General features: G+C 42.2%; 2 protein-coding genes across 9 annotated transcripts in view; both read left to right on the top strand.

The window, feature by feature from the left end:
• The window catches only part of LOC139342310 (apoptosis-stimulating of p53 protein 1-like), a 44,488-nt gene extending 42,163 nt beyond the window's left edge, over positions 1 to 2,325 (top strand). For all 7 annotated transcript variants that reach the window (XM_070979361.1, XM_070979359.1, XM_070979360.1 and 4 more), the window contains one exon: positions 401 to 2,325. In XM_070979361.1, coding sequence (XP_070835462.1) covers positions 401 to 442 — 42 coding nt within the window. In that variant the 3' untranslated portion in view covers positions 443 to 2,325. The remainder of the gene's footprint in view (positions 1 to 400) is intronic.
• A 1,462-nt stretch (positions 2,326 to 3,787) lies between these two features.
• On the top strand, positions 3,788 to 6,860 carry sdsl (serine dehydratase-like). 2 transcript variants are annotated; one of them, XM_070979198.1, is made up of 9 exons: positions 3,788 to 3,960; positions 4,568 to 4,730; positions 4,917 to 4,953; positions 5,044 to 5,183; positions 5,336 to 5,424; positions 5,559 to 5,792; positions 5,876 to 6,006; positions 6,110 to 6,196; positions 6,524 to 6,839. In XM_070979198.1, the coding sequence occupies exons 2-9, from the start codon at positions 4,584 to 4,586 to the stop codon at positions 6,625 to 6,627; spliced, it is 969 nt and encodes a 322-aa protein (XP_070835299.1). In that variant the 5' UTR covers positions 3,788 to 3,960; positions 4,568 to 4,583; the 3' UTR covers positions 6,628 to 6,839. The 2 variants fall into 2 exon arrangements, with proteins under 2 accessions (XP_070835299.1, XP_070835300.1); XM_070979199.1 differs by having other exon boundaries at positions 3,793 to 3,960; positions 4,548 to 4,730; positions 6,524 to 6,860.
• The last annotated feature ends 5,464 nt before the right edge of the window (positions 6,861 to 12,324 follow it).

Here is a 12,324-nt window from a genome sequence, read left to right as displayed (position 1 = left end):
TCTCAGGACACAATTATTGTCCTAGTGAAGCCGAACCAAACACAGTAGCTTTAATAAAACTGTCCATCACAGTGTCCCTTTACAGCTCGCACCGCTCATCTGCAGCTGCACTGCGTACCATGCTGCCTCAGTGTAAATGATAACTGAATACTGCGTGTGTACACGTACAGCAGGGAGTGTATGTGAAGTTTTAATTGGCACCAAACTCTAAAACTTGTTCCATTCATTCAGTGAATCAAGTGTAATTCACCAGAGGATCCGGCTTCTTAAGTGGCAGATTTATTCCCCCGCTGTGTCTTATGGTCTGCCTTCACGATGTTCAGGCACCTTGAGAACGATGTTAACATGATGTAGTGACCCTGCCCTCCCTCCCTCTCTCTCTCTCCCACTCTCCGTCCAGCTGTATCCAAGGATCAAACCCAGACAACGCTCGCTGGCATGAAGCCCAGATCAGGAGCCACGTGCACGCTGGCAGAGGGCGCATGCACACAGAGAAGAGGAGCAGCAGCATGTGGGCGGAAACATTTGCTGAGAAGGAAAGAGCAAAGGATGGAAGGAGGCTGAGCGAGGGAAGGACGAAGGAAACAAAGATGGAGCTCACAACTCCGATGAAGCGACTTTTTTTTCTGGTTGTTTGGAAGTAACGCTGGAGTCACAGAGCCACTTTACGCCAGAATCATAATATATTTTCACCAAATCGCTGCAGTTAAAAGAAATGGCCTGAATCTTATTTTGAGCTTGGCAACTTCACACGAGTTCAGCCGCATGAGAGAAGCTGAACGGAAAAAAAATGAAAACGATCCATCATTTGGATGCAGCTTTGAGTTCTTCCAGCACAGAACAAGAAAGGCTGAGCTTGGAATTCTTTAGCTCTATCTGACAAATTATCTCGATCTTTGAATGCCGCTTTATTTTTATATGGTGTTGATTAAAAAAGAAAAAGAAATACCCAGATGGATCTTCATAAAGCCAATCTCATGAGCAGCAGAATGATATGTTCAATGGCAGTGAACATAGTATGTTGTCTGAAAACACTCTCACACCATGCGCTGTGAAAGTTTAGATGCAGTAAATTTGCAGGTTAGATTCAGGTGAAAGTATGCGTGAGATGTGAAGTTGGAGAGAGGGAAGTGAGGAGAGAGAACAGATAGTGTAACTGTGTGTTCAAGCAAGTCAGGTTTTGTCAGGTTGTTGACGGAGCAGCTATTCGCAGTACGGGTCAGGAATTACATTGCGAGCGCAACCACAAGTTTAAGAAGCTTTTGATGCATGGTGGCCGAGGTCCACATCAGCCCACATGAGAAACAGATGCTGATGATATAATTTTTTGGCATGGTTAAAAAAAAAAAGAAGAAGAAGAAAGGCTTGATCTGATATCAGAAGAATATTCCGATTTCACAAAATGATAGAAGAAGCATCTGTGAATCGTTACGGATGTCTCAGCCTTTTACTCTTCTGTATTCATGTTGACTCAGCTCTGGTGCATGCTGTCATATTAACATCTGCTCAACTGCAAAAATGGTTGCTGCTGGAAAGACGTGGAGGAATAGAAAGAAAACGAGAATGTGAGAAGTGAACTTGTGAAGCCAAAGCACCTGGAAAACGGGTTAAGAGGGGAAGGAGGAGGAGAGGGAACTAAAGTGACAATATTTTCATTTGAAAGAAAACCTCTGCCAGTCTTTACTGAGTCCAGGCTGGGGTCTGGGACATGTCGGTCCTCATACTGGGGCAGTGCTGGTACCAGGCTCTTAAACTAACAATATGATAAAGCAGTGTTTCCCATCATGTTTAGGATTTAATATTCATCAGTCCTTTCAAACACATCATAAAAGCTGCTGTGGCTACTCTGGCAAACCCATTTAAAGGTTGAGAATATAATTGTATACATTAGCCTGGGCTAACTGCTTTAACGTTCAAATGAGGCTGAATTAGCTGAGAGTGAACAAAGAATCTAAAGCGGGAATTCTTCCTTTAAGTGTTTTTTTCTTCATATTTCCATATTTCAGTAGTTGTATGAAACCTCCTGGTTTGTTCTTTTATTTAAAACAAAGCCTTTTCTATTACTATTGTTGTTATTGTTAGACACATTGCTTTTTATCAGTCAATGCTGGCGGCACTCACTGCTGCCATCCGGTGTACAGGAAGGTGTTGACACGATGCGTCATGTCCTTTAACATGCTGTGTAAAATATGAAGCAATAAGTTGAGTGATGTTTGATGTGAGAATGGCACACTGGTCTGAGGAGTGTCAACCATTACTTTGTGTATATGCAACCTGTAACTACACAGCTAATGTACAATAATAATAAAGAAATTATAATCCCTACAGAGGATCAGTGCTGGGACTGTGATTCACTCACTCAGGTTTCTGAATAACATGATTTAGACAAGCCCAATAAATTATATTGAATAGAAACACAGACTGTAATATAACACAATAAAACACATAATAAAAAGATATTAAAAGAAGATCAATGTAGGCTGTAAGCACCCCCCACTCTCTTTCTGAAACACACACACACATACACACATGCTCAAGCCTTGGTAATAAACTGTGGACTTTAGAGGGGCATTAAAGTTCACGTGTCAAACATTGTGTGCACCGGCAGAAGGCTCTTCACACGTAAGTTTATTTCTATTTAAACTCAGTGTTTCGTCACACTGTGCAAATTAGTGTTTTGTAGTTTTGTATGTAACATCTATCTTCTGAAGCGCTAAATAATGCTTATATGTTGTTACAGCTTCATTTAAAATACAAATGTGTCAAGTTATCGCAGATCATACGGAGAAAAAAAAATGTATTTCAAAATGAAAGCACAGAAGAGGCAGCCAAGTTGGTGGAACAAAAAAAAATAAATAAATACAGGTCTGCAAGTATAACAGTGAATTACCCTGGCCATTACAAAGAGATTTTTACATTAGTTTTTATTATTTAGACTTTTTGTTTACATTATCAATAATCTAGATTGATAATAACAGTCAATAATGTAGTATACTGCATCCCCAGCCACTGGAGACCGTTACCGGTCCGGGGGCCATTTCGTACCGGGCTGCACAGAAAGACTGGACAAAATATATTTTATTGATCAGTGTCCGAGAGAAGTTTTATTTTGAAAATCAGGGGCATCCCCCAGTGCCTCTGTACTCATGTCAAACCGCTCTTTGTCACTTGATGCGGTAGTAAAAAAGTAAGCCCAGAAGATCTCAAAAATTAGTAAAAAGAAAAAAAAAGAAAAAAGGAAAAGGTCAAATGATGAGACAGAAGAAGAAGAGCCTACAACTTCCAAGAACAAGAAACCTGCATTAAAGAGACAATATCAGCAGTCCTGCTTAAAATACGGGTTTATCGCTTCAGGTGATTCTCACGCACCAAGCCCGCTCTGCGTAATATGTGACGACAGGCTCGCAAATGAGGCAATGAAGCCTTGACGAGAAACAAGTGCAGGGCTCCCACTAAACATTCACGGTCATGGTGGGTTCTGTTTTAATAATTAGTTTTTATTCGTTTCTATACCGGTCCGGCAACTTATTGCTTTATGTGAAACCGGTCCGTGGCGCAAAAAGGTTGGGGACCTCTGGTATATTGTACATCTGTTAAAAATTACGTTATATACAAAACAAACAAAAATAATGCCCTCAAAGCAAAACTTTAAATTAGGAAGATGTGGAGGTTTAGCCCATATCGTAACATTTCCACAATCATCACGAATCAAAATGTGTTATTATCATTACTGAAAAAGTTAATCAAGTGTCACATTTACTTTGAAGTAATGGTCGGAAGTGGTGCTATTTTACCGTCTTGACGCTGCTTTTGACACAGGAAGTTCTCCTGCTAACAGCTACGTACTGCATCATATAGCTTAACGTAGCGTCCACTGAAAATATGATACACTTTGCATTAAATAAACCGCTTTGTCTTTTCATGGTCGGAGTCTCGTTCAACAGGGCACTTTAACCAAACGTAAGTCCGCATTTAATACCTTAAAAATACGCTGTTACCCAATGACGTACAGAACAGTCATGCAACGTCACGTCATGAAATTTGTATGTTGTACGTTGCAACTCACTGTCGTCACATAACGTTTTATATTTTGGATTTGCTGCGTCACATGGATGTTCACAGCTTGAACAATTTAATTTACTCACCAAAGGTCTACTGAATATGCCAAATAAGTCTAATCGCAATAAATAAATGCATGAAAATAAATGGCAACATAATGGGTTTGGTTGCTTGAGATGTGTCTGCTGCTGTCACTTACTTTTGGTATTTAATTCAGAAAACATGTTTCTACTGAAGAGTCATCAAACCATACGGAACAGATACCCAGTCTACCTTAAGCTTACTATGTCAGGTGTACATGCTGCTTCTGTGATCTGTGCTGAATCTGCTTTTCCATGTTCATGTGCTCACACCCACTACTTTTGCTTATAGTACTATTGTTCCCAGCTGCACCTGAAGGCAGCACTGGCCATGCATGGCACACAATAGGATAGGAAATACCACAGTGAACATTAACACCTATTCATGAAAGGTTTGTGCTCGTTTAGCACGGTGTTTGCTATTTTAGCGAAATCAGCTGCGCCATGGCGAAGCATTTTCACGTGAACACACCGCTGCTGGAGAGTGTCAGCATGTCTAAACACGTGGGAACCACCACGTACCTGAAGATGGAGAACTCACAGCCCTCTGGCTCCTTCAAGATCCGTGGCATTGGACACCTCTGTGAGCAGGTAGGAACCCTCAACCCTCTGCTGGTACCTGAAAATGATTTTCTTCACATCCATCATATCAGACACTGACTATCTGATGCATCCTTTGCATTAAAGGCCAATGCCAGTCAATGACTGACTGTGTTGTAAATCTTAGATAAGAAGACACTAACTTGCTCTTTTTCATTTCATTCCTCTCTTCTGTAGCTCGCCAGACAGTCCAAAGGAGTTGTCTGCTCTTCAGGTGACATTTCTACTGTGACACGGCATGTGAATATGCACCTTACAGCATCAGTTGGTGGCAGGAATATAACATCTTATGGCCTTCTTCTAGGTGGTAACGCAGGTATGGCTGCAGCCTATGTAGCCAGAAAAATGGGTGTACCAGCCACCATCGTAGTTCCCTGCTCAAGTCCTCAGCTGGTTGTCCAGAGACTCCAGGATCAGGGTGCTACTGTCAAGATCACAGGCAGGGTAAATATTATATATATCTATACTGTATATAAAAGTCTCTGTGGCATCAGTTCTTATCTGATCATGTTTGCTTAAACAGCAAATCTGTAAACGTGTTCAGTCCTTAGAATAAAAGCAAACATTGGAAGAGAAAAGTAAAGTCTTCTTCTCAGGTTTGGGATGATGCCAATGCAGAGGCTCTCAGACTGGCAGAAACAGAAGGACTCACCTATGTTCCTCCATTCGATCACCCCCTGCTCTGGTAGAAACATTCACCACAGTTCATCAAGCTTTTGCAACGCAGTTTTAATCAATGAACTCTACAAAACTGGTACTTCGCAATATTAAATGAGTCACTGTGCATCCCATGTCATCCCTCTCGCCACACACGCCCAGGCAGGGCCACGCCAGTATGATCACAGAGGTTGCAGAGTCTCTGGGTCCTGGTGTGAGGCCTGGAGCGGTGCTGGTGTCTGTGGGCGGAGGGGGCCTCCTCTGTGGGGTCATCCAGGGCCTGAAGGACGTAGGCTGGACAGAGGTGCCCGTCATCGCCATGGAGACGGTGGGCGCCGACTGCTTCAATGCTGCGGTTAAGGCGGGGAGGGTGGTCACCCTGGAAGACATCACCAGGTTTGTGGTTAGAGGAGCTCAAATGTTCTCTTGGAGTTGTGAACGCAGCCCCTCTGACTTCACCCTCGTCTGTCTCTCCACAGTGAGGCCAAGTGTCTCGGCGCAAAGACGGTTTGCACGAAAGCCTTTGAATACAGCCAAGGCAGCGAGCTGACGATCATTTCCGAGACTGTGACCGACCAGCAGGCTCTGCAGGCCGTCGAAACATTCCTGGGTTCGAGTGTTTGCCTCCTCGATTGTGCACTTTGACTGCTCATTGTGAACATAACACTAAAGAACATGAATAATCGCTCGTACCTGTTGACTTCATCTTGTAGATGAGGAGCGTGTGTTGGTGGAGATGGCATGCGGAGCGGCACTAGCAGCTGTCTACAGCGGACTCATACGCAGGCTGCAGGATGAAGGTAACGACTGTCTGCTTGAAATGATATTCAGCACCATGCGTCTGTCGCACATGTAGGAAAATCCATTTGGGACTATTTCCCTATTAGTTCCTCTTCATGTACAACTCCTCTGTTTGTTGATAAAACAGTTGTAGGTTGACAATTCATGGCAAACAGGTCTTGTGGCAGCTCCTAATTTACTGTTTGCTCTGTGGAAAATCCTAAAATCTAATATTTATGATAAACCTTGATCTCAGATAAAACTTTTATGCAGTAACTCCATTATAATGAGGGGAAATTCTGGACATAACAGAAGATTATGGGTTTTCTCACGCCACCTCCTTTCAGGTCGGCTGCCGACTCCCTTGGGCCCCCTGCTGGTGATCGTATGCGGTGGCAGCAGCGTCGATATGAAGCAGCTGGCCGACCTCAAGCACAAACTGCAGACATAAACTACTGTGTGCACACGTGTGTGTGTGGGTGCATAGAAGTGAATGTGCGTGCAAAAAAGGCATAAGTTCGGTGAATGACTGTGTGGATAAATTCATGGAATAAAGATGGATTCCAACAAGAACTACAGATATGCATCATCTAATTTAGAAGCAAATGCGCTAGAAGTGCTGGTGATTTAGGAGTCAGTGCCACAGTGTGATTTTTAAGTGCCATAAAATATAAAAATGCAATGAAGTTAATGTGTTCAGCTCTAAATAATTGAGTGAGTCATTACATGTTAATGTATTTTAGCCATGAGCCATGATCAGCCCTGATGACTGCCACAGTTCAATTACCAGGTTTCCCCACATGGTGGCGTCACAGTTCACTTTTCAGAGATCCACACAGTCTGAGTCAGATACAGAAAACCCAATGAAAAAAACCTTTTTTTTTCTTTAGTTTGTCACTTCAAACATGTTGACGTGATTTAATCATAAATTAATTGCTATTCAGCATGCAGGCATAATTAAATATTGGTGCAGTGTTAGTTTTTCTTGCTCAGTTCATGTAAATTAGAGGACACGACGCTCAAATATTTGTGCAGTTGATTCCTCTCTTACTCTTTTTGTGGATACATTTGCAGTAATATTTTTTTGATTCTGGATTGTTTCGTGTCATTTTAATTTTATTAGTCCGGTCCATTTGTGTTTTGTGTAGGAAGCAATTACTATGGAAACGGCTCCTCGCTGCCCTGCCTGCGTCAGAGAAGTCAGTGGAAAGTGTTGTATTTGGCAAACTGTTGATGGTCTCTGCCTTCTTAACTTTCAGACAGTTGCAAAAGATATAAGAAAAGAGCACAAGCAGAAAATGGACTTCATGCTAATATACAAATCACTCTCTTTAACGCAATATTGTCTATTAAAAATCACCTCAAAATGATTTCTTGATCAAAATATAGCGAGTTATAGCAATATAGCAGAAGTTTGCTCAGTGGTGATGGAAACTGTTCAGTTATGGAACTTTATGACGACTTCATCAGACCCATTCAGTGAAAACATCCATCCATCCATTATCTATACCGCCTATCCCTTTCGGGGTTGCGGGGGGCTGGAGCCAATCCCAGCTACAATGGGCGAGAGGCGGGGTACACCCTGAGCCAGTCGCCAGCCGATTGCAGGGCCACATGCAAAGACAGACAAACATTCACGCTCACACTCACACCTACGGACAATTTTAGAGTTCAGTGAAAACATGATGTATGTATTTGCAACTTTTATTTGTATGATATAAGAAAAAACATGAAAATAACTTCTAATGAAGTAGAACGAGATTTCTGGCATAAACAAAGCTCAATTAATCAGTGGAGGGGTGATGAGAGGGAGTTGCTTTGACTTCAAACGACATCCTACTGCACATGCATATTTTAGGTCAAGGACCTCAGTGGACTTAAGTATTGTCTTTGACATTTAATTTCCTCCTCGTCATGGTGTCAAAAAATAATGTTTCCACCTTTGCATCATGTTTATATTGCAGTTATGATGCCCAGGGATGACCAAGTGCTAATTTGGATGCAAAGTCTGTTAATTATGTATTTTTTTCCTTTACTCCAAAGACTTTTACAAGAAAGACATATTTAAATAAGTAATATTAGATAGATAGATAGATAGATAGATAGATAGATAGATAGATAGATAGATAGATAGATAGATAGATAGATAGATAGATAGATAGATAGATAGATAGATAGATAGATAGAATTTAAAGAACATAAACTCCATCCTCTCAAATCTATTCCAATTACAAAGAGGAAACAGACTGCTACAATAAGTTGAAGGGAAGGTGTGTGTGTGTGTGTGTGTGTGTGTGTGTGTGTGTGTGTGTGTGTGTGTGTGTGTGTGTGTGTGTGTGTGTGTGTGTGTGTGTGTGTGTATTTTCAGGCACAAAGTGGTAACTAGGTGGTATATGTCGGTACATTGCGTGTTATGAAACCCCTCTCATTCAGTCACAGTGTGTGGCTGAAAACGCTTGTAGTCTGACCTGCTCCTCTGAATAACCAATTTTCCCAGCGGCACCATAGCAGCAGCAGGCTGATTGAACAGAGCAATTCCCAGGAGCACCGTTGGTGTTCACAGCACAAGGTCATACATGGAGTGAACATGGCTGTCGATGCTCGTCTCTCATGTCTGACTCAGACACAGCAGCCTCGCAGTCCATTCAGAGGAAGGCACTGAGGGGGAAATACCTGATCACCTGTATGTTGGTGATATTTAAGAAATGATCTTTCCTGCCCTTAATTTAATAATCACTGGACTATTTTTGTCCTCTCCTGGTCCACCTAATCTACCTGCTCAGATGAATCTACCTGATCCACAGCTGTGCTCCGGCCTCTGGTGGCTGCGATTTGGGCAGCCTGCGGAGGGAGAAGCTAATGGACATGCCAGCCCATTTCTATGACAACAGGAAGGAGCTGCTTTGATGAGCCCAGCAGAGGGCATTTGAGCAGAGCTGCAGCTAAAAATAGGACAAAGTAAACAAGAATGAATGGAGAAGAGACAGAGAAACAGTGCATGTCTGGGTTCATGTGTTAGCACATGCATGTAATGGACACGTTTGTTTTATCTTCAGATAACACATGAACACATTAGCGACGTGGCTCATCCTGGACACAGCTCGCCACATCTGAATAATAGACAGTCACTATTTTTATTTTAAAAAGCTAATAATGTATTTCTAAATCTATATGTGTGAGTAAAATGTGTCAGTGGTTAAAAAGTGGTCAGTCCTGCTGGGCTAAGCTTGAAGCCAGTGATAATAATCGAACATGTTGTGATAATTTGTGCTTTTTCATTTGTAAATTTACTCTAATTCACCTCTATTCAAAATGCTTCATTTGTTCCTCAGGAAGGAATTCGAGTCAAGTGAGCCTCCGAACAACAGTACACACATGCTACATGGAGGCCCAGTTCATTTCCATGGTGGTTATCCTGCAAGTTCATGCCATCATGGTACATCATCATCATCATCAGATACATTTTGGAATCAGATAAAGTCTGTCGCTGTGTATTCAGTCTCTTCCCTGCTGCCGTTGTCTCCTCATCTGCTCACCTGTGCCATCACTGCCTGCACACCTGATCACACACCTGAGGCTCATAGCGATCAGTGCAGCGTCTTAGCTGCTCTGCCGCACTCACTCTTTGCCTGTTCCCTGGTAAATATCTCAGCCTTTTCTCCCTGACCACAAGTCTTGCCCTGCATTTCTTGAGTCTTTGTTGCCTGTGATTGTTTGGTGTTGGCTTCACCAAAAAATTCAAAGAATTCAGCCTCAAAGCACTGAACTAGGTGAGTTTCCCTCGCTCACTTGGTGCTTTGTAGCTCCTTTATTCTCCTATATTCTGAGAGAGTAGAGTTTATATAAGCAATCTCTGTGTTGTGGTGGTTCTACACATGGGACCAACCCCCCCACCCCCATCACAAAGGTCACCTTAGCGATCAGTCGTTTCAGTATTGCTGTCTTTCACAGTTTCTGCTGTTGGTTAGTTAGTTTTAGTTATCTGCAACTGAACTGATGATGCTTTAAAGCGCTGGTTCCTGACCTGGGGGTCAGGACCATTACGAGGAGTCATGAGATGAACCTAATTTGTTGTGAGATGATTGTCCAGGTCGAAACTGAGGGGGGAAAAAAAACCTTCTCACACACAAAACATTTCTGTGATCTTATTTGTTAAAAAATACAGTTTTATACGGTGGCCCTGAGAACTCAGTGCACCATGGCTTCAGAAAACCCATGCAAATGGACAAAACACAAGCACATCCATCCCAAAACACCTACCCAAAAACAGAAACACCCTTCAAGCAGCACAGATTCCACTAAAAAGTGATGCCCATGGCTGGGACGTGTGTGTTGCCATGGTTTTGGACTAAAATTTTTGAAGTGCTGTTGGAAAATGAGCTCAAACTTCCTGTTCATCGCCTTTTAGTGTCCCTGGCAGTGCTTTCCATTGTCGTCTGTGCTACTTGCAGCATGTCTGTTTTTGATTGTTTTCTTCATTTGCAGTGTATTTCTGTAACTGGTCGTTTCATCACAGCATTGCAGCATTTTCTAAATGCTGCACGTGTGCTGGTGAAATTGGTGAAGATGTTTTCTTTGTTTGCATTTGTGTTTTCTAAGTTGTGGTGCTATGAGCTCTAAGGGACACCACACGTTTACCTTCTCAGAAATTAATTTAGAAGACAGAATCTGAGAGGGGAAAAATCACAACTTGTCAATATGCAACCTATGACGACGTCACACAGAGGTTTTGCTTCATTTTCAGGGCTTACAAGCAAAACTGTTGAGAATGAGACAAAGGGATGTAGAGCAGGTACGTTTTCTTGATAGTTGTGTTTATCCAGTAATTTGTTCTTCTCCATTATTGATGAATTGCCATTCTTTGTGTTTAATGATGCCTCTGCTGAGTTGAGCGAATGAGAAGTAAAGGACACCTCAGAATGTTGACAGGAGAGATCAGATGTTTCCAGTTTTTGGAAGTCTGAAAATCATCAGGCTGATTAGTCTCAGTTTGCAGCACAAACAGTGAGTGAACAAGTATCTGATTTGCAGCTCTCACATGGTGAGGAAACTGTGGAGGATACTGCCAAAGCATAATGATTTCCTGCCCTCCCTGTGCATTGTGAGCCATCGATCTCTTCTGTTTGACAGTGTTCGTGTATTGGTAATGTTATCGAAACTGCATGTCGGATTATACCACACAGCCTTTTTCAGATATGTAACTGATGTGTGTTGGTGTGCACAATCCACTGTGTAAATCCCACTGGAAAAGCATGCCACATAGTGTAATACACAGCTCTGTTAGAATGAATATGAGGATTCTGAAATGAGAGGCGCAGAGGGATGAGGATACAGTGATATAATGCACGGATCGGGTAACACTGGCCCATGTTTCTGACCGGGACTCACAAGGTAAAGCTCAGCAGCTGCTGCATGTATCCATGGCAACTTGATGGCAGCATGGGAGTGTAAATTGAATCTCAAAATGAAACTTAATGGCTTTTAGAATTCTAATGAAACAACAGGTTCTTACAAACATTAATACAATACAGCAGCTGCATGTTTTCAGACGGCTCAAAGAATGCACTCATATACTGTATACAATGGACTGTATTTACATCTTACACATTCACACGAGAAGGCAGTCGTATCTTTCTGACTTGGCGATGGCAGGATAATTACATTTTGATTAGACTGAAATGAATGAAGGTTTAATGAAACTCAACAGGAAACGGAGTGACTGCAGCAGCACAGGGAGCCATTTTTAAATCAGATTGGAATAAATACAGTACACTGAGCTCAATAAAGGAATTACAAGATGACATGCAGCTTATATGTTGTGTTTGTGCTGTGTCATTAATGCAAAAGGCAGTTTTAAGCAGAGCAAGGATGAAAACCATTACACAGACATTGCGCCATTTTTATTTTTTTTGTTGTTGTTGTTGTGTGTGCCCCCCCCCCCCCCCCCCCCCGGGTAACATATCAGGATGTGCAGCTTGTAGGTTTGGATGCACAATATAAACTAAATCGTATCTGAATATATTACCTTCAGTGGAAGCACAGCAGCTGTGGAAAACAGCACGGTGAGCACTGAGCAGATACTCTCAACTGTGTCTGCTGCCTGCTGTATGAATATTTAATTCCTGTGCAGTATTAAATACTTGACCTT

This window comes from Chaetodon trifascialis, chromosome 14 (assembly GCF_039877785.1).
Source record: "Chaetodon trifascialis isolate fChaTrf1 chromosome 14, fChaTrf1.hap1, whole genome shotgun sequence".
Taxonomy (NCBI): Eukaryota; Metazoa; Chordata; class Actinopteri; order Chaetodontiformes; family Chaetodontidae; genus Chaetodon; species Chaetodon trifascialis.
Note: the sequence above shows the minus strand (reverse complement) of the source record. Positions and strands in the feature narration are given on the sequence as shown.